Here is a 21,693-nt window from a genome sequence, read left to right on the forward strand (position 1 = left end):
TCAATACATAACAGCTTAAGTGGCAACACATATATAATCGCACATTCACATGCCAGCAAAGCAATCGCTTGAGACCGGCAACCTAATTGATTAACGACTCTGCAGGCCTGGTGCGGATGTGGACGCGGATGTGGGTTGGATTAATCCAAATACGAAGAAAACTTTCGCCACAAGCCGCTCAATTTGCTTTATTAAATTGTTATCCGTGGCTGGCCTTTGGCATTGCTTAAGTCATACCAAGCCTAAAATTTGGGTCAGCAATTGCAATAGAAAGCCCTTGGGCGGAAGTGGAAGTGGGCGTGGCACGTTGGCAGGACTCACACTTCTTGGCCCGACTGTTATTTGTTGCCATGCGCTTATCATTTATCGCAATGAGAATCGCTCGGCGGGGCTACACGTTAACTAATACAGCTACATTTTAAAAGTAAAATGGTATTTCAAAGTAAAATGTTTTTGTATCAGTACATGAACGTAATGATATATATAATTTAATATTTATCATGTTACAGTTTATAGCTTTTCATTAGATATTACGCAAAGACCTTTTAAATGGCATCCCAAATGCTCAATATACACATCTGCTTTACGTGAGTATGAACCAAGTGCATATTTAATGTTTAACTTAAAGAAAACCATTTGTGTAGCATACTTTTTTGGGCGCGCTGATTTTAATCAGCTTAATGGCTTGGTTGCGCAATTGGTTAATTTGATATTGATGGTTGGCAATTGCTGTCGGTTACATAATAAATATAAAATTAATATTCCTTTCTCTTGGGAGATGTAAGCGCATGTGTAAGTTTCGGTCGAGTGCCGTAAATCAGTGCTCGGCAATCTGAAACTCCACTTGAAATTGAAATTGAATACCAAATAATAATACAACACTAAACGCAATTTAGCCAAAATGAATAATATTTTGTTTGCTGAAATAAAAAAATTAAATTAAATTTTGAAGGGAAACCAACAGAAGAATATTTTATTTCAATTTTCTATTTTTATCTGAGTGTAGATGTGCAGATGTGTGTGCGACAAATGATTTATGAAATGGACGGCAGTTTGCGGCGGCAGTCGGAAAACTGAGGTCAGCGGGAAACAAAATGCAAATGTGCAGCAAAAACGAAATGAGAGCGGGAATAAACACAACAGTCCAAGTAACAGTAAACAGCGGAAAAACTAAGGGAAAAGCGATGGCAAAAACAATAGCACAGCCTGCGGCTTGTATTCCGTAAAGCGGAAATAATGGCTTAAGTTTGCTTACGCTTCTGCTTACGTTATAAATTACAATGATTGACGTCGCGTGTGGCGGGCTCCACGGCTTTAATTATGCCTGAAATATGCGATACTATTTATTTTGAGCGTTGAGCCGTGAATCGATACGGCAAAATAATTATCATCATCATCACTTTGCTTCAATCCGCCATGGAACCGTTCATCGTCATAACTTGGCCAAAATGTATCATACGCTTAGACAAATAATTTTTTTTACAGCCAATTAGCTAAACCAACTATCCCCATTGGAAAATTTTCAAACTTTGGGAAAACAAATTTTTTTTCAATTTTATAAATTTATTCAAAAATGGTCAAAAAATAAATTTGAATGCCATTCGATTGGATATCGAAATACGAGCATAGCGAGGCATACCATTCCATATCTAGATCATTTTTCGATTTTCTATGGACAAACTGTGACCTGAGCCTTGCCGCCCACATGATGTGCATTGCATATTGACAGAGCCAGCCTTTCACAGATGTACAAAAACCGAGAGCAATTAGAAGGCATCATGGCAAGCCCACTGCAAATCCACAGTCTCGAGTGGTCCCTTTCTTTTTTGTGGAAAGCCAATGGGTTGTGGCACATATTGCTGGCCGTAATTGGAAACCAGCAGGGCAGAAAACAGCTTTAAGTTCCTAAACTTTAAGTTTTTTAAAGTTTCTCAGTCTAAGCAGTGGTATTTCAAAGGTGCTATTAAATTATTATTTGTATTTTATAGAATAATTAAAACAACATTTATAGAAATCATGTTGACTATCCTGGGACATATCAAATGCCATACACTTTTGCTGACCTCAATTAATTTAAGAAGTGGACACCTATCAACTTCTGCAATTTCAACAGCGTTCCGCACAGATTCACAATCTCGCTCAGCTTGTTTATTCATCTGCCAAATGTGTTTTGGCCTTGGGCACATTGCTATCAGCAGTGCATAAAAATATATGTTCGTACATTTTCATGTTTGCCAGCTCTCAAATCTTAGATCTTACAAATGAATTTTCGAGGCCACTTTTGTCACAAATTATAATGTGTTGCAATTTGGTTTAATCCACGCGCAGTGAGACCGAAACTGTGCCCGCCCAGCACGAGAGTCCTTTATGGCCACCCTCAAGGCTTAAACTTTGGCATTGCTCATACGCAGCGTGGGCCAGGGACATTTTCGACAGGCGACAGAGGACGGACGACACTTTAAGCCACTAGCTTGGTATTTGCATTTTATACAGTCGAACAAGGTGCTCTGATTGGCATTTAGTTAACTTTTGCATTCGAGCAGCCAATTGCAGTTAATGCAATTAAAGTTGCATACAGATTGGTTCAATTGAGGACCAGAATCAAAAATCAGTAAGCTAATGGAGTTTAAAATATCTAATTAACAGGGCAATTATGTGCATTCAAGTGTAATTTTGACGTTAACTCAATTTAAAAACATTTAATAAATCAGTTAACTTTATGCGAATGTAATTCTGATGATAACTGAATCTATAAATATTATCGAGTTAACATGAATTTAAATTAAATTAAGTGCATGCATACCGCATGCATAAGTAAGACTAAGTCAATGAAAACTGTATACAATTGAATCCATTCAATTAAGTTTCTTAGGATTAGCACTTGGGTATTTTTAACTAGCTCGTTCAAATCTCTTGTCGCATTCAACGTATATAGAACTATGAAGCACACGCTGAAGCATCCACATAGATATGTGGATCACATTTTTGTCCTGCATCCGACACGTGTTTCCACTTCTTAGATTGCACTGCACCATCCTGGCATCCATTCTCGTTTTTCAATCTTGTCTGAGCCGTTCAACTCGTAGCACGAGCGTATAATTGTCCGACCCACTTGTGAATGTCGCCATGGCAATAGAAATTTGCCTGGTATTTACGATTTTCTACTTCCTTCCGGTTATACTGTCTTATTTGTAAAACATCAAAACGTTTCAATTCTGCTTAGCATTCATAAGCTGGTGAAATGCAACAGAGAGCTTTCAGTACGAAGCTTGTTGTTTTTCCCAGCATGTCCATCACTCACCACTCAAAGGAGATTAGACTGGGATCGACTTCAAGGGTCATCAAGGGTATATGTGTTGAAATACGGTCCCAATACGGTTACAAACGATTTAAAAATCGACTTTATGGTTATTTACCTAAAAACTAAATGGCCAAAAGCAGCACATAATAGGCAAAGCATTTTAAAATGGGTAAGCTAAATGGTTGGTTACTTGTTATATTCAAATCATGGCAAAGCAATTTAAAATGGGTAAACTAAATGGTTGGTTACTTGTTATATTTAATTCCTACACACAAATCACTTTTAAAGAGGTCTTCCTGTTCAGCAGGGTAAAACCTTATCGAGTTTTCCACGGATATTTTCCAGCACCAGAGGCATTCGGAAAGTGGCAGAAATTCCTGAAGAGAGCCATCCATTCTGGACAAATAATTGCGCCTTGTGACCCAGATGATGATGCTATCTGTGGATGATTTATTCGGTGATAGGGGATAATTTAAAGTTTCCCCATTGTCTGCGGCCAGTTGGTGCTTGGTTTTCGCTTTAATATTGCTTAAGCAACTGTCGATGGCCCGAAGTGTTAGTTGTGTCCACAGGTCAGGCTTGATTAGCATATAAATCAAGTGAATTTGTTTCATTCTTCACTTCTGGCCAGCCCCACGTCTCGAGGTATTAATTAGGAAAAACCGGCGCAGGCCCCAGGGATCGGGGAATTAACTTGGCCTTGTAAACTTAATAAAAAAGTTTCGGACTTGGCTCGTTTTCTTTTTCTTCGTCTTTGGTTTGAGGGCTTGGGGTCAGGGGCGAAAAAATACCAGCATCGAGTTCAGCAAACTTTGTGCTTAAAATTTCATTTGTTACTGTTGCTCTCGAGGTCTGGCGATTGGAATTCATTTGTTTTTCTTTTCCCTTCGACTCGGAAAATGCATTCTTTTCGTATCCACCCACATCTATCAATGTACATTTAAGCCCAATACTTGAACAAATTGAGATCTAGGCAAATGGAAAATCCAGAGCACTTTCCACTTGAACAATTTGCGAAGGCTTCGTGTGCACTTGCCCACTTACCAAAAACTCTTGCCCAGGTAAAACAGAAAAACATAAACATTTTGTAAACTCAGTTTGGACAGACGGACAGGCGACAAGTGTTTTCAGGGGAATTGTAAATAGGATTTAACATGCCAACTAAACTTAAGATTTATTAGGCTGTTCCAAATATTCTTCAGAACCCTTTTCTACATTTTATGCCTAATGCCATTGTTTATTTGGTTCTTTATTAAATTTATACTCAAGCTTAAAACCAGTAATATAAACAAGCTTAAAACCAGCATTATACTCAAGCCTAAAACCAGCATTATACTCAAGCTTAAGCACAGAATTTTTAAAAATACAAAAAAGCCACTCATTTCCGTAGACATGTTAATTAATTCCAGCAAATATGCTGGCACAAGTATCGTGTAAACTCTTCCTTATTTACATGCGGAAATTTGAAAAAATCGCGTTTTGTGGTCTGGTGTAAAGCAGAAAACTCGCTCGTTAGCTTTTGATTTGCCCCTCAGGCAGCTGAGCCATAAATTCAGCCACAAATTCAGCTCGTTTGCCAATTTGCGTTGCTTTTTTAAAGTTCGCAAAGAGAAAGGCAGCGGGTACTGCACACTTTTGACCGGCGGCCATTCAACACGGACCCGTCCAAAGAGCCAGCGAAATCCGTTAAATGCTCGCTGTCCCGGGGCGAAAGTGCCGCAGGGATAAGAGATTTAATGAATTTATGCCAAGGTGTGGCGCTATCCGGGATTCTGGCTTTGGCTTGGCTTTGGAGCTCGACAAGTGTCGGATTTGGGGGCCGCTTGTAAGACGCTTCTCCAAGGCGACAGCGTTATCAACAATGAAGCTGAATGCCATTTTAATTGGCGAAGAGGGACAAGCCAAATGACAGCCGGTGGCAAGCACTGAAAGAAATATCTATCTTTAATTATATTCCAATTTATTTCTAATAATTTGTGTCTGCACTAGACAATAATGTGAAATTTATTAATTTGAGAACTTTTCACTTTAATATGGTATAAGAATAGCTGTTTAAGAAAACTTTTGTTCCCTAGATAATAAATTATTTTATATCGTGTCCGTGTGAAAAGGCGAAAACTCGTCGACACCAACGGAAGTGGCTCCCCTGGGAGGCAAAGTGGGTGGCGCCACTGGGTGGCTGCCCCAAGAAACTCCCTTCTCGTATTCACGGCTTGACTTGGCCTTCGCTCATTGCGCACAATTAAAAGTTATCCGCGACTTTGGCCACGCCACGGAACCACAACTTTGGTCCTCTACTGATCCACTCATCCACTCCCCTACATTCCAAATAACAAATGTGCAAAAGTTTAGTGAATTAAATGCGTCGCCGATGACATTTTCCCAGGCAGTCGTTGCCGACAGCTGAAAAGTTAAAAAGCCGGCACACCAAGACACCCAGATACCCAGACAACCGAAGGAAACTTTCAATTGATTGCGACAGCCTCGTAGCCAAAAACTGCTTAAAACTAATCTAGTTTTGGGCCCGAAAGCGTTTCTCCTGTGGTTTCGCTGCAACTTACAGGGCATCAGTTTAGGGCCAAAAGGTCAAAGTCTACTTACCAAAGATCCTAAACAGCAAGTGTAATTGTAGTTCCTCTAGTGTGGCATATATATACTTCATAGTAACTGAGTGAAAGTGAATGCTTTGTCTACATAATCAATTTCCTTCCATTTTCTCCACTCAAAAACATAATCCCACCTGAACTAAACATGAATTTGGCATTAAATAAGAGTATCCAGAAGGGTGGATGCCAAGTTCTTGGCCTCAACAGGTATGGCTTACAGCAGTGGTTGAAGACAATCGACACGATCGTATTCGATGAAGATGGTGTCCTGTGGAGCCACGACAAGGTCCTTGATAAGGCAGCAGAGACCTTCAACGCACTGCGTGCCATGGGAAAGAAGGCATTTATCTGCACCAATAATTCAGTGACTTCGGTCGACGGAATCTGTAAATTTGCCCAGGAAATGGGTTTTCTGGTGGCCAAGGATGAGATCCTTTCTTCGAGCCAGGCTTTAGCAAAATTTATGCAGCAGAAGAAGTTCAACAAAAAGTGCTACGTAGTGGGTGGCCAAGGAATCGTCGATGAACTGAAGTTGGTGGGTATCGAGTCGATGCCACTGGATCATTCCTCCTTGCAGGGATTTTCCATGCCAGATCACATCCACAGTATCTTCTTGGATCCCAATGTGGGTGCTGTGGTGGTGGGTGCTGACAAGGATTTCAATACGATCAAGCTGACAAAGGCGTGTTGCTATCTGAAAGATCGTGACGTAATGTTTGTGGCCACAAATCGCGATGCGGCACTTCCGGCGGCTCCAGGACGAATGGTTCCCTCTGCCGGAGTGATGGTGGCTGCCATTCAGGCGGCCAGTCAACGGATGCCCTTCATCTGCGGAAAACCCAATCCGTATATGTGCATTGACCTGATACGAAAGGGAGTTATACAGCCGGAGAGGACTTTGATTATAGGGGACACGTGAGTGTTTATTACATTTTGAAATACATTTATTGGATGTGCCTTCTCCTTCACAGCATGAGTACGGATATCCTTTTGGGCTACCAGTGTGGTTTTCAAACTCTGTTGGTGGGCACTGGGGTTAATAGTTATCAGGATGCCATGGAGGCGCAGGCATCTAAGGCTCCATTACTCTATCAGCAAGTTCCTGATCTATATTTGCCAAAACTATCCAATCTGTTGCCCTTTCTATCTTCTCGAAATAGATAAGTTGTGAGTTATAGTGGCAATAAAATCAATAGTTGGGTTTTCTAAACACATTACTAGGACTCAATCAAAGCTTCTTCTAGTTTTTACTCAACACACAGAATATAGAAATACTCGATTCGATCGGGAAGCTATGTTCAAGCAAACTTTTACCGATTTGACCAAGTTGCCGAAGCAACGGGTTCGCCAATGGCTATCCTCGTTCGAGACTGTGATCTGCGATGCTGATGGAGTCCTTTGGCACTTCGCGAAGGCAATTGACGGAGCTGTGGAAACTTTCAATTACCTGAGTACCTCCGGTCGAAAGACTTTTATCATCTCCAACAATTCGGAGATTTCAAGGCAAGAGATGGCCGATAAGGCAAAAGGTTTTGGCATTGAAATCGAGGAAGCTAGTGTCCTGACATCGTCCTTCTCGTGTGCCAATTTCCTGGCCGTCAAAAAGTTCCAGAAGAAGGCTTTTGTCATGGGCGAGAAAGGAGTGCATGCTGAGCTGGAGAAACTTGGCATTTGCTCCCTGAAAGTGTCCGAAAAACTGGAGAAGCCCATGCACGAGTTCGTCACCGAGTTGGAACTGGATCCCGATGTGGGAGCTGTGATTGTGGGTCGCGATGAGGGCTTCAACATGGCCAAGCTGGTGCGAACCGGCAGTTATCTGCTAAATCCAGATATTATCTTTCTGGGCACCTGTTTGGATGCCGCCTATCCCATCGGCAACAACCGGGTGATGGTGGGCGCCGGTGCCACCTTGGCGGCCATGAAAGCCTTCACCGGAAGGTCGCCGCTGGTGCTGGGAAAACCCAATCCCTGGATGGCCACTACGCTCATGCAGTCCGGTGCCATAAAGCCGGAAACCACACTAATGGTGGGCGATACGTAAGTGTAAATTTAATTACTAATTTCCTTTTTCCTTTCTTTAATTCTTATTCTTTTTCAGACTGCAGACGGATATCCACTTCTCTGCCAACTGTGGCTTCCAATCCCTGATGGTCGGCAGCGGTGTGAATACCCCGAAGGAAGTGCAGCAGATCATCGAGGAGGGTGACCCCAAAAAGAAGGTCCTGGTGCCGGATACCTACCTTCCCAGCCTGGGCCACTTGCTGGAGTTCCTCTGCTAGACCGCATACAAATTGTAAATTATCATTGCCTAGCAAATTCTGCATAAAATCAATACCACAAAAGCGGCCTGTCTTCAATGTCACCCACAAATCTGGGCCCTTTTCTTTCCTTTGGCCGGGTATTTCGGGTATTTCGGGTATTTCGGTCCCTTGTCAAAAGTCGAACACTTGCAGTCCCCAAAAAGCAACAACACAAATGCTAAACTGAATATATCCACGGTGTGTTCGACACTTCATCGCCATCGCCAAAGCCATCGTCGACGTGGTCGACAGATGCGGTCTGTGCTGCTGCTCCTCATCACTTGAAAAAACACTTGTCGCTATGTTATATGGAAAAAAGTAATTTACAAACAAGTTCTATACACCTAAAGTGTTTTAAAATATATAACGATTAAAATATTTTACACTTCGATAGTAAGAAATAACCAGATTACTTAGCATTACATTTGACTAATTATTTTTTTGAGTGCACCTTTTTGAAGCTGGCAGTCTGAATGGCTGCCATGGACACGACCCCTCTGGTGTGTTTAAAACGCTTTTCGTCGCCAGACATTTGCTGGAGCCACATATAAAATATATGGGCCACAAAACGTGTGGCATACTTAGCGGCGTCGCAAAGTGTCCTATTGTCCTTTTTTTTCTTCGTCCTTTTGGCGCGGGGCAGCGTTAGGTGTCAGTTCAGCATGTTTCCAAGTTATTGAATGTCACAATTGGTAAATATTGTCTATTTTTATTTGTGTGTTTTCAGCTGTTCTTTGTGATTCAATGGGGAAATAATGTGTAGCTCATGTCGACTGTGCTTAGGTTTTTTATAATATTATTAAGCTGGCTTTCTTGAAACTGCTTCGTTATTTGGATTAAAACTATATTTAGATTAAAATAATTTTTCTAAGCATCTGAGGGAAACTAAAAACACGATTTGGACGATCTGGGGGTTTTGCCAAAATGTTATTGCTGGACACAAATGAAGAGAATCTATTTTAATTGTTAGTTATAAATGAAGACAATTAAGCAATAAGTCAACATTGTACTTAAAGTGAGTATATATTTGTCATATAAAATAAGTCATTATTTTCCCCTGGGGATGCCTATATATTCTAACATTCAGTCTTAATAGGGGACTACTTTATATTCGATTTTTCCTTGTCCTAGCTGCCATGGTCAATTCCAAAGGTTGAGCCTTGTTTACAGAGAACTGTTTGCTTTCTGCCTGTGACATCTGCCCATCCAATTGTCAACTAACCATTGAAGCAATGGCACTGCGTTGCCCAGTAATTGAGGGCCGTTCAAAGCTAATTATGCGAGTGTTTCAGGAAATGGAGGCATACAGATGCACTGCTAGAAACACAGCCTTAGAATAAGGAAATATTTTATATTTAAAGCAAAATTGGAAACATTTAAGGAGCTTACTAAAGAAGGTCCAAAGTTAGGTTAACAGTATGGGCGGATGTTTTCTTCAGTAGTGTGTAGTGTGCGTGGACTGGGTGAAAAAGTTAGAAGTGAAGCGAAATTTCCACTTGGCACTTACGTTCAGATCCCGGGTGTGGATAGCTGTCAGGACGCCTCCGGCTCCCCACGTCATTGTCATTCCGGCGGATAAAGTGGGGCCTGGGGAATTTAGTTGTGTATTAGATGGCGAACAAGTGCCCCTTGTTACGCGGCATCACGATGCTCGATGTTTGGCATTGTTTGCCATTGTCTCCGACTTTCGTCCTGCCGTCTATGTCGTCCTTTCGCCAGGCGAGAAAGTAGTGCGAAGTTTGTGAGCTTGGAATTCCGGCGAATCACATGGCAAACATTAATTAAAATTTTGACGCTGCACAGCTTCGATGTTTCGGACAAAAGACGGCTAATTAATTAGCAAACAGCGCGACAGGGTCAACACTTTGTCATCGATGCCACTCGTCTCGCAAAAAGCCAGAAACGCCAGAAAACTGTTTGTCGTTTGTCAAAGCCTCAATCCAAGGACCATTGCCACTTGAAGCCCGAATAATGATAATCCCAAGCAGCATCAAAAACGCATCAAACTGTTAGGGTGACACCGCCACCGACACACGACAAAGTCATCAGCAGAAATATTTACTCGGGGTCGCCGGGGCCATGGTGTTGACATTATCCGCAGCTGATTTATTATCGCCCAGCGTGCTGACACTTCAGTGCTGGCAGAAACAATAGAGTTGCCTCGCCGCCTTTGTTTTTGGCACCCACAAAAGGATCCAAATCTGTAAGCCCGCGGCATTAAAGTATTTCATGAGTTTTGCCAACTCCTGCAGAAACTCATACCTCTAATTATGTGCTTACCTTGGAAGTTCTCAGATAAAAACGATTTGAAATATTAACCACTCTGATTCAAATTTCTGCTTTAAATACATAGCGTTCTGTAAATATTTCGTAAAAAGAGTACTTTGGGTTGATGAAATCACAGTGCCTGACTGATATGAGCAATTAAAGTCATTTGCCAATTCAACTGATTATTTTTCTCAATTAGTTGGCTCCCAGTGCAGTGCTTTGTATATCATTTGGGGATATTAAAACCATATATTAGCAGCAGAGCACGAATATGTGTATGCCAGTTCCGGGAAACATGCAATAATATTCACTTTAAATGGGTTGTGCTTTTGTTGGCACCCCGTGTTCCAATTATTTGCCGCTATCTCGGATCGGTTTATATCCCCATTATTAGGTTGGGGCTCACGTGCGGACTGTAATTCACTACGGCGGGTTGGCACCTGGGCAAGTCGACCTTGCCATCCCTATACCACCCCCTCTGTGCGTGTGTGTTTGTATCTTATTGTTATGGTTATTATTATTTAAATTCCTTTGTGAGCCTGTCGAGCATTATTACCGGCTTCCCGACTGTCTTGACTAAAGTCGACATCCTGCCAACGTGCTTAGCATAAGATACGCAAATGCGCCAGGACCTCCTTCACTGCCCGCCCACTCGTTTCTAATCTCCCTCCCCCCTTGGCTTAGATTTTCCAAGAACCGAGATTTTCCCATCGGCCTGACACTGCGTTGGCAATTATCCGACAGGACCCGGCCAAATTGAATTGCAAGTGGCCGTCTTAAGTGCTCGTTATCATTTTCCAAACTGCGTCTGGCTAGTAAACTTTGGCTATTATGGCGGCCGTGGTAATTGCGGTGCAAAATCTGAAAATCAATGCAAATCAGGCTCGCAAAATGGGCTTATATATATATATATATTCGCACACTAAAAGCATTTCGGATTTCTCATCATCATTTATTTGCACAATCGTTGAATTTGTTTAAATTAGTTTCGATTACGTATTTGCTAAGACTATACAATATTAAAGCTAGTCTAGGTCTACATGAATTTTATTATTATTAGGCAAGGGAGATACTAAATCATTGGTTTATATCAGATTTCTTTTTGTGAATATTAACTGCTGATTTTAATGAGCGTAAAGTAGATTTAAAAACTGCGAGAAGCTTTATAGTTTGTTATAATACATTATAATTATTAAAAGAAATTAAATTTTATTTGTTTGTTCGTAGATAATAATTTAGTATCCCCTTTCCTGGACTTCAATTGAAATCGAAATCTCTTTGGTATTCGTTTATGCTTGGCATACTAGATCGTAAGTATATACAGAACTCTTAAAAGTATTTACACAGTATATTGGGTATTACATATTTTAGGGGCCAAGGAGCAATAAAAATAATTTTTTGTGAACACCTGAAAATGTCTTTTTCTTTTGTTGTTTATTATTGTTGCATTTGCTGTTAAATTGAGCTACTTGAGTTTTTTTCGGGCGACTAAATAATGCTGGCGAACTTTTGAGCTGACTGAACTTTGAGCGGCATTTTTAAAACTTTCTGACAAGTTGACAGATTGTCCGGCCTTTTTTGTATATTTAGACCCAAAGAACACCAGTTTCCGGGAAAGTGTGAGGCAAATCGAAAAGTTCGGAAAACCCAAATCAGCCAAAGAAAAGGAAAACCATTCATCAAGTTCGGCCGAGAAATGCGTCGTAAAGGATATTTAATTAAAGGCAGCTAAAGTTTACGCTAATAAATAAAACTTCGGACAAAGGCCAGTAGAAAGTGAAACGATATTGGGTTCGGCAAAGTTTCGATGACTAATTTAGTGCGAAATTGATACAAATTCAATTCAATTGAGCCAGAGAAATGATGGTAAAACGCCAGGAAAACCATATTAAACTCTCAGTCTAAGAAACTATTTTCTTCAGCCTGGTCGCAACTGAAACTAACTTTCTTAACAGCTATATCAACGAGTTAAGTTCTGGAGGAGCAGTAGAGAAATTGGGAAAGGAAACATTCAACGCTTATCACAAAGTAACGCAACGCTTGAAGCGCTTAGTTGATGCGTTCTGTACAAACTAGTACTTAGTAGTACAAACTAGTACTTTGTAGAACAAACTAGTACTAAGTAGTACAAACTTGTACTTAGTAGATACAACTACGGTCAAAATATAAGCATTCTGCCTCTTTGAAATTGTTTACTTTAAATTTAGAAAGTTATGTTCACCTTTTATAATAGAATAATTAATTAGCCAACAAAATATTTATATTTCTTTGGCAATAAATTTAGAAAAAATAATTATTTTGTAAAAGTGCAATTATAATTCCTTTTTAAGTGTAAAGAAGATTAAATTTTAAACAATTTAAATAAACGTAGTTATTTTTATATCATAAATTAGAAGGATTGGAAATCATATCTCCATTAAAATCCAAATATTACACTTAGCTAAATTCAACGAAATCCTTACTAGTATTTTGACCACAGCTGTTTGTTACACCCTATTTCCGTGTCTATTTATATTTACATGACTAGTGCACTAAGTCCACCCCTTCCCAGTGACCCATTCGAATCGTATTCACTCGGACACAGTCTCAGAATCCGGAGGAGACGTGTCCCAGTTTTTTGCTGTCCGGCAGGGTCCAGTCGTAACCAATAGAAGTATTGTTATTGGTGGTCGAGTTGGTGGTGGATGCGGATCTCTGCATTTCGCGGGCGGGAAAATAGACCACTGGACCAGGCGAGGGAGCTCTATTCCGCTTGATCTTGACCAGACCGGGTGAGCCAGAGACCTGAGTCAGTCGCACATTGTTGAGGGAATTATTGCCACCGCCACCAACGCATCCCCCGACTCCTGGTCCGCCGGTGGCCACCAGGTAAGTGGTGGTGCTCCGCTGGGTGCCGTGCCGTGAGAAGCGGCCGGAGGATCGGTGGTTCAGAGTTCCATCGCCGTTGTTCGATATGGAACTCTCGTAGTGGATGAGATCCGGTTGGTCACGACTCAGGCGGCGCTTGAAAAAAATGAGTAAAAAAATGCGCTTGAACTTTTCGCCAAAGATGATGTATATGAGAAAGTTGACGCTGCTATTGATGGTGATCAGTAGATTTGAGATCTTCGTTATCTTATGATCGATGGTGCTGTAGAAGGCCTCGGATATATTGAGCACCAGCGGTAGAAAGTTGAGCATAAAGAACACTATCACCACGCACAGCAGCATTGTGGCCAAGCCGATCTCCCGTTTCTCTGATCTGGATAACCTTTGGCGCTCCCTGTTAGCCCGCTTCACCTGCCTGTATATCAGGCAATTTAGTATGGCCAGGGTGAGAAAGGGTATAATATAGTTTACGATCAGGTAGCACCAGTGTATGTAGATGTTGATGTACGCCTCCGATCTTCTCAGTCTCGAAGGTTTCACGCAGTGGAGTATTACATCCTTGCCCGGCTCGGGATACGTGACAGTCAGGACCTCCCAAAATCTGGGCATATTGTAGGTCAACGAGAAGCACACACACACTATAAAGTATATTTTAGCTCTGCCATAAGTGCAGAGTGCCCTCGCCTTCAACGGATGACAAACGGCCACATATCTCTCTAAGGTCACCGTAAATGTCATATATATACTAGCTGTCTGGGCTATCATGCCTATGGGGAATACCGCCGGCGATATAAACGGATATACGTAGTTATAGTAGCCGAAGAAGTGACCCGTGTAAGGATATATGCTGGGTATGCCAAACAGCAGTATCGACGTGATAATTAGCACCGTATCGCAGCGTGCCAAGCCAGTGAGTAAGTAGTTAATGCTGGATCTCATCTGCGGCCGGGAGAGGATTATCATGGAGATTATGTTGCCCAGGATGCCGAGGACACCAACGATATTTATCAGCACCCCGCACACCCAGAACTCAATGCGATTGTTCTCCAGCAGCGGATTGTACACATCCTCGCAGATTCGCGTCCAATTCGGTTCGGTATCCAGGCCCAAGTCGTCGTAGTGCGGATATTGCAGATCCGTTTGCACCTCCGTGTGATTGAGTACGATCTGCAGAGTGGATTGACTGTGGTTTTGCGGGAACAGATCGTAGCGCACCGTTGGTCCCTCGGTGGCCATCGCACTGGCCAGGAACTCATCGTCGCTGATGGGCCCACCGTAGTCGTAGTCCGTGGGCGGTGGTGGCATCACACCCGGCGATGGTAGCTCCAAGCGGAGCAGGAGCCGCGCAACCGCTGCACCACTCATCGCTGCCGGAGTCAAGTGACCCACTTTAGTGTCCTACTCGAATCCTGGGCATAGCATTGGGGCAGCCAACGTGCAACTTTCGCACGAACATCAATTCTGCGGCCACAGGTCGGGTACTTATTGTGGCACGGTTCAGGGGACACGAGCACCTGATGACGATGTCCTTTGTCCTGGCTTCCACCCGGCGCCGTCGGCACTTTAAGCTGCAAAATAGGAAATGAAAAATGGAAGGTCATTTTAAACAAGGTTGCTAGCTGAGCACTGAAATAAATACTTATGATTATTATTTTACGAAATGAAAACTTAAATGCACACCATTTGTATCTATGTAATTTGCACTTGAGTTGTATCATTAAAGTATAAATAAAGAATATTATTATCTAAAAGTAATTTTTCCATTACTAATAATACTTTTTAACAGTAACAAAATTATTTAAAATTATAGTTATTCAAATTATTTGAAATTATAGTAGCCATATTTTTAGTAACATTTGTTTCCAGTGTGTTTGAGAAAGGTAACTTAGGTTATATCGATTAACAACAAGAAGCCTTTCCTCTGTGCCCCCCAAACAAACTTATTTGCTTGGCTGTCGGAGAGGAACTAAGTAAGATATATGTATTCTTTCCGGAGACCCAAAACATTTTCTGTGCTCATTATAAATGCCTTTGGTGTCAATTGCTAGCCTCTTGCTGCTGCTGTTTGAAAGGAAGCCTAATTGATGCCTGCTTTTACAGGTAAATTTGTAACAATTAGTTCTATAATTAGAACAAGGTTATTACGTTTCATTTGATGATTTGCCCATTGGTTGTGCTCTTGGCTTCGTCTGGAGTTTAATTTTCTGAAAATTAACTAAACAAAGTTGCAAGAGGATGGGCGCGGTAAGATTCCTAAGAGAGGAATATGAACATTTAAAGGGAAATTCAAATACACAGCCACTTTCAATGCTATCATTTTTAGTTTGGACTAAGTATTATCAGCTCTTGGATACTGCAAGAACACAATACGTTTATTCACGCATCTATATCATTTATCGATCATATAAAAATTATCTGCTTATGAATATAACAAAGTTGTTGCTATCATATCAGTGTGTCAGTTTTGATACCACATATACATATATCTAAATGTAACAAACACAGGCCGTAATCTTCATTATAAGGGCCAAAAAAAACCAGCAGCACATTAGTCTGAATTATTTTCGTGTCCCGAAAAGGATTGCCCCTAATTGCCACTAAAATTGGTTTTTGCTGAATACAGTGTGTCGTTTTCTATTGGCCATTATCCTTTAATGAAGGTCCTGTGTTTGTAACACTCTAATGATTTAATTCACTTTATTTGTTTTCGGCCCCTATTGAACTGGCTGGCAACAAGTGTGTCCACTAAATCATTTATGGGTTTCGGGCCGCACTAAATACGTCTTTGCCACGTGTAAATATCACGAATTCCCACACCGCCGCGCCCATTGAATGTCACATTTTTGACACATCAATCAAGCTTAAGTGGCCAAAAACCGAAATCGGAAATCACCCACACACCCGCGTAACCATTTGGCCAACAAACAAAGGCACAGATACACCAAGAATGGGGCCAAAATGCCAGCGAAGACTGATAGCCCATACAGTGGCCAAGAAAATCAGTCAAACCACACGCCCATATAATATTGTATCTTTAACTGGAAACTGACATAAAAAGTATAGTAGATCCTATAAAACAGCATTGATGTATATTGTAGATTCATTATAAGACATACGTATATCGATTAAATATAGATGCTACGCCAATAAAAGAGCAACCTAGGAATTTAAATGGAATACATTTTTAAAAAGTTCTTTTTATTATATTAAATTCCTTTTTCCCTTAGTGGTCATAAGCAGGACTTCTGTGCATAATGAAATCAGTATAGATTCACATGCCGAAAGCGATTGTGAATCACTGCTGACGTAATTTACGACCAGGTTAGTGAAACAATTGCTGTTAGTGATTATATGATACATATAATTGTGGCCCTGGGTGTTTGGGTGTTTGTGATGTTTGTGGTCGTGCTCAGTTAACCGCAGAGTGCAGAAAACCATAATGACTGTGGTGCTGGGGATGAATAGAGGGCAAAGGGCGCACACGTTGCGTATGCGTGATATTTGGTGAATTTGCATTTGTTATCTCTGTGCAGCAGCAGCATTTTGATTAACTGAAATGTCCGCTGCAGTTGTTTGCATGTTAAGTGGTCAGCGTTTTGTGGTCACTGGAATGCAGGTGTCGCTGAGCACTGACCCATCCACCTCCAACTATCTCCATTGGTTTTCATTGTTTCGACCCTTGGTTCCTAATGCGATTATCTCAATTAGAGGCGAGAATTGAAGTGCTTTCGGTTGACTTTCTCCTCCGCCAGCAGCCGCAGTAGCAGCAACTGTCCTGGCAATTATAAGGCCAATTATCTTTAATGCCTCTGACCCTTTTTGCCGCTTCTGACGACCAGCACGTGTCCTGTTTTAGTTGCCCTGCCTCCGTGTAACTCACACATTTACTTTTTACGGCACCGACATTGGTAAATCGCCCACACGACCAGCACCGAAATGGCTTTTTCCCAGTTTCACCAAAAGAAAAAAAATGTCGATCCTAGCCAGCAATTTTTCCTCACAGCTGGCTGTATGGCGGCATTTTTGGTATTCGGAATGCCTGGCCATTTGCTTTTTGTCACACGGAGAAAGGAAAACAGATGCTTTTCAGTTTCACTGTCATTTGGTCTTTGTTACTGTGGTAGACGTTTTTTTTATCGGCTTTTGTTGTTTCACATGTTCTCCGGAAAAACAAACAACATCAAAGAGCGTTTTTAGGAGGATGATCCAATGTCCTGTCGATATTTTTGGAATACCTTAATTAGGCATAAATTGCCAACTAAAAACGCTGACAATATAATTTAAGACGGGAAAAATCTGCTTTATTACTTATTTAAGTTAATTAAATTGTACTACTCTGTGGTGTTTTTCATTAGGTTCGAATGTATTCCAATACAGCACACATTAAATGGAAAAGAGCAAATAAATTTCGATTCCACTGAAAAGAACAATCGGCAGTTTGGGTAAAGCGGTTTTTACAGCCTTCTGAATGGCTGAAAGAACCATAAATACAGCTCGGATTACGCGGCTTAACCACTGAAAGCTGACTGAAATCTACATGCCAGCCATCCGAAAAACTTTAAACCCTTAAGCTGCCTCAAACAAAAAAAAAACAAAAAGAACTAAGCCCAGTTGTGTGAACTTTGACTGAGCCTTGCGATTTTTGCAGTTAAGGTATTATCGGTTTTTTCAGTTTTTCCATTTTCACTTTCAAGTGCTGGCAGTGTGGCTCGTAATGCTAATTGCATTTTTAAGTGCTAAAGCAATTAAATCAAATGTGCATAATTGAGTGGGATTTTATTTACAGCCGTGTGTTATGGCCAAATCAATGCCAGGATAAATAGAACAGACACGTCGCATCCTTTCACTTTTCACGTTGAGCGACAAATAGTTTCAATTAATGTTGAATTCTGTGAACGACATTAAGCTTAATTATTCTAAAAGCAATTTGCATGTGGAATGCTTCTTGGCCATCCGTTTTCCTTTTTGTTCTCCCCATTCTCCAGTTTTCCTTTGTTGGATTTTCATGAGTGCAGTTGGCTTGGTGTGGAAAATCCATGTTTAGTTTGGGCGCCGGATTGTCTGGATTGTGTCATTTTCATTTGGCTGGGATTTTTGGCATGTGCTGGGCAGATTTGTATTTACTATTTAAGTGGGTTGATTGAAACGGATGCGAACATGATATTGATAGTTTAACAGGTGGTAACTATTAATTAAGCTCGTTACGAATTACGGGCATAAATATCTTGACTGTGCAATTAATCAAGCAAATTGTAAGCATTAACGTTAATTTGGCTGCTTTACTGTTTTATTTATTATAATTTCTTTGCCAATAACTTACTGCTTACAATAATAACAATTAATTAAGTTATTTTAAATAAGACACACGTGGTGGGATGCTCACTAAAAATACACAAGATTTATTACTTCAACGTGTACTAAGCATTCTAACAATAAAATAAGAAATAAGAGAAGAACCTCTCATAAAAAACCCCTATAAATCGACACCATAAGTCTTGCCATATTTCATTCGACGGCAGGCATTTTTGCCGAATTTATTTAATTAAGCAGCTTAAGTATATTAACTTATGGTTGCCTTCCACTTCTCCATTGTGATTCCGTGTGCCAGTGGAATTCGTTCGAAATACTTATAAACATCTAGCATTGGATTTAGTGTTTTCTGAACGCAAAACTTATAGAACCGCGAGTGCTTAGCCGCATGTTGAGCATATAAAGCCAAATAAAAATATAACATATAAAAGTCAAAGAATCTGGTTCTCTGGCGGCATGAAATGAAAACACACAAAATTATAATTATTATATTTCGCAGCGAAAGAGAGAAAAGCGAGCTCTGCGATTTATTTTTAGTTGACAGTTTCAAGGCTTTTGCTCTCGACAATCTGGCAGACGGAACCAAAAGGAAAGCGCTAAGAAATACAAAAATGCGACTTTTCTCGCAACCAGGGATGCCGCGAATGTCCAGCCTGGTTTTGTTTGGTTTGCATATTTTTGTTGCAATTTTGGTTTTAATGAGCATCTACTCGGGCTCTTGGGGATTCCAAAAAGCATTCAGCCAGCTCTTCTAATTGCCGGAACTCGCACCATTTGATTGCTCAATGGCCAGGTGCCGAATGCTCGCCATAGACCAACTGATTTATGCCCCAACGCCTTCTTCTTTGTTACTCTCCACAACAGGAAAAAAAATTTAGATTTCACTTTAAATTAACAGAAATATACCTGGAAAATGAATGTTGTGATTTTCTTGAGAAGATTAATAGTTCCAAAGTCTATGTTTTCCAATAAAAAATCCAACATAAAATATTTAGCTGTTATTGTAATGAAAAAGTAATGTGCTAAGCAACTGGTGCATAAATATCTTCCCGTGTAATCTCCCATTTTTCTCTTTAATAGCCGACGCGGTTGTTTTCCTGAATGGCTGCGTTTAAGGTAAATAATCGCTGCATTGTTACTTGCACAGTGCCACGCGGCGTATACTTAATCATTGCGACATTAAGTAGCTGCGAGGAGGAAAAAGTCTCAAGATCTATTTGCCTGCAGCATTTAACCCAAGGCCAATGAAATACAGTGCGGCTGCTATTCATTTGCCCTCCAAGAGTTCTTGCACCTTTCTCTTTGCTTTTACTTTCCAGCTGGTGTGGATACAATTTTGCAACATTTAGTAAATTAATATGCACTATGTGTGCAAAGAAAGTGCACGTGAATAAATTAGAGTGCCAGCACCTGTACAAATATATTAGGCAAAACTTAAGATGCATGCAAATGTACGAGCATTCTGCTATTTATTTAAGGCCAAAACTTCTGCCGAAACTTTGTTAATACATTTCACTGCAATCATTCCATCATCTCTTATTAGGTTTCTGCATTTAATCAAAATTAAAATCTCTAGAACTTAGTGCCTGGCATACCTGCTCAAAAGAGTCTGCAAACAAAGTTTGGCAACAAAGTAGCAAGTCAAAATGATAATTAAGTAGTTGGTAAGGCAATTAAAGCCAAAGGCATACATATAAGATTGAATGCTGGTTCAGTTTTATTTGTGTTTTTACTACTATTTGAATAAAAGAAATAAAATATTCTCCAAGCAAATATGGCCTCCTCGTAACTAAAATGCAAATGAAGCAATATTAAATTTGCATTGCAACTATAATAAGAAATATAGTTGCAAAAATTCAGCTTCTTGGTTACCATTATTTCGCTATTCCCACTTGAATTAAAATATATTCTCCATGTACACAAGTTGTGCAGTGCGTAAAATGTATTTTACTTGTTCTGTATTGTTGTAAAATTATAAAGAATTCGATGAGTGGCGGTGTAATTTTTTGTATACAATAAAGAACTCTTTTCAAGATGTTTTTCTTTAGAATTTGTGTGTCACAATAAAACCGAGAAACTGATGAAGCCACTTTCAATGAAACTTTTTTGGATATCGAGTATGCTGGAGCGATTGCATCTCACGGATGACTCGTCGTCACTCAGTGACTCGTCGTCCCCAGACAATAAAAATGCCTTTGTGGAATATTTTCAGTTGACAAACCACATGGGAGGTTCCCGGCGCAATAAATTAATCTTTTTAATATTCAACATGCTGCGGCTTATCGACATGGAAATCATGAGGATTTTCCACACACCCAAGGATGCTAATAAAAAAAGCCACTTGACATTTTGCTTTCATAAGGAAAACGCATGTTTTATGACACACGTTTTCCGTTTTGTTTTTGTTTTCGTTTCCTTTAGCTGTTGTCTTAATGGGCTTATTAAGACTAATTTGCTTACCTTGGGAATTTAATTTACAACTCGAGTGTGTGTGCAAGATATTCGCATATTCCCATTTGCATATCTTGGCGGCGAGAATGTCAACAATCGATGCCAAGGGACAGTCGGCGCGATGGGGTTAATCAAAGCGGAATGGAATGATCTGCGATTCAACTCTTTTTTTTTTGGTATTTTGGGCTGAGAGTTCTTGGCTTTCTCGGCGGTTTTTCTTGCGGTGAAGATAATTTAGCAATGGGTTTTCACGTTTCGCCGCCGAAAAGAAATTTCTATGGGGAGCTTTTTATCGATGCTGCTCACTCACACACGCCACTATATATTTAATATATTTATTTATAAATTAATGAGCTGCTGGCAGCCGATTTCACTTGATTATATACTTCGGAAGACATTATTAAAACACTTTCTCCGTTTGATTTCGAATAAGCAATACTTGCTTGTTATTTATTTGCTGAATATCACTCTGAACAGCACTCTCACTCTCGTTTCAGACACTCGCTCTCCCGTGTGCGTATGAGTGATATTTTTAAAATATATCTCGAAATTCGTTTTCCGAACGCTTTTTCTGCCGCGAACGCGTTGA

The 21,693-nt window shown here is 40.5% G+C and overlaps 3 protein-coding genes and 1 long non-coding RNA gene across 5 annotated transcripts; 2 read left to right on the forward strand and 2 right to left on the reverse strand.

The window, feature by feature from the left end:
* Positions 1 to 5,980: 5,980 nt before the first annotated feature.
* Positions 5,981 to 7,140, forward strand: LOC120449951 (glycerol-3-phosphate phosphatase). The gene is made up of 2 exons (XM_039632653.1): positions 5,981 to 6,822; positions 6,879 to 7,140. The coding sequence occupies exons 1-2, from the start codon at positions 6,053 to 6,055 to the stop codon at positions 7,069 to 7,071; spliced, it is 963 nt and encodes a 320-aa protein (XP_039488587.1). The 5' UTR covers positions 5,981 to 6,052; the 3' UTR covers positions 7,072 to 7,140.
* LOC120449952 (chronophin) lies at positions 7,121 to 8,288 on the forward strand. Its single transcript, XM_039632654.2, has 2 exons — positions 7,121 to 7,944; positions 8,006 to 8,288. The coding sequence occupies exons 1-2, from the start codon at positions 7,202 to 7,204 to the stop codon at positions 8,184 to 8,186; spliced, it is 924 nt and encodes a 307-aa protein (XP_039488588.1). The 5' UTR covers positions 7,121 to 7,201; the 3' UTR covers positions 8,187 to 8,288.
* A 983-nt stretch (positions 8,289 to 9,271) lies between these two features.
* LOC120449953 lies at positions 9,272 to 10,380 on the reverse strand. Its single transcript, XR_005616231.1, has 3 exons — positions 9,715 to 10,380; positions 9,597 to 9,666; positions 9,272 to 9,537 (listed from the first exon to the last, which is right to left on the reverse strand). It is a non-coding gene; the product is annotated as an uncharacterized LOC120449953 (long non-coding RNA).
* A 2,433-nt stretch (positions 10,381 to 12,813) lies between these two features.
* LOC120449676 (FMRFamide receptor) lies at positions 12,814 to 21,693 on the reverse strand. 2 transcript variants are annotated; one of them, XM_039632279.2, is made up of 3 exons: positions 21,114 to 21,693; positions 13,815 to 14,911; positions 13,607 to 13,758 (listed from the first exon to the last, which is right to left on the reverse strand). In XM_039632279.2, the coding sequence occupies exons 2-3, from the start codon at positions 14,706 to 14,708 to the stop codon at positions 13,741 to 13,743; spliced, it is 912 nt and encodes a 303-aa protein (XP_039488213.1). In that variant the 5' UTR covers positions 14,709 to 14,911; positions 21,114 to 21,693; the 3' UTR covers positions 13,607 to 13,740. The 2 variants fall into 2 exon arrangements, with proteins under 2 accessions (XP_039488212.1, XP_039488213.1); XM_039632278.1 differs by having other exon boundaries at positions 12,814 to 14,911.

The sequence above is a fragment of the Drosophila santomea genome, chromosome 3L, assembly GCF_016746245.2.
Source record: "Drosophila santomea strain STO CAGO 1482 chromosome 3L, Prin_Dsan_1.1, whole genome shotgun sequence".
Classification (NCBI taxonomy): Eukaryota; Metazoa; Arthropoda; class Insecta; order Diptera; family Drosophilidae; genus Drosophila; species Drosophila santomea.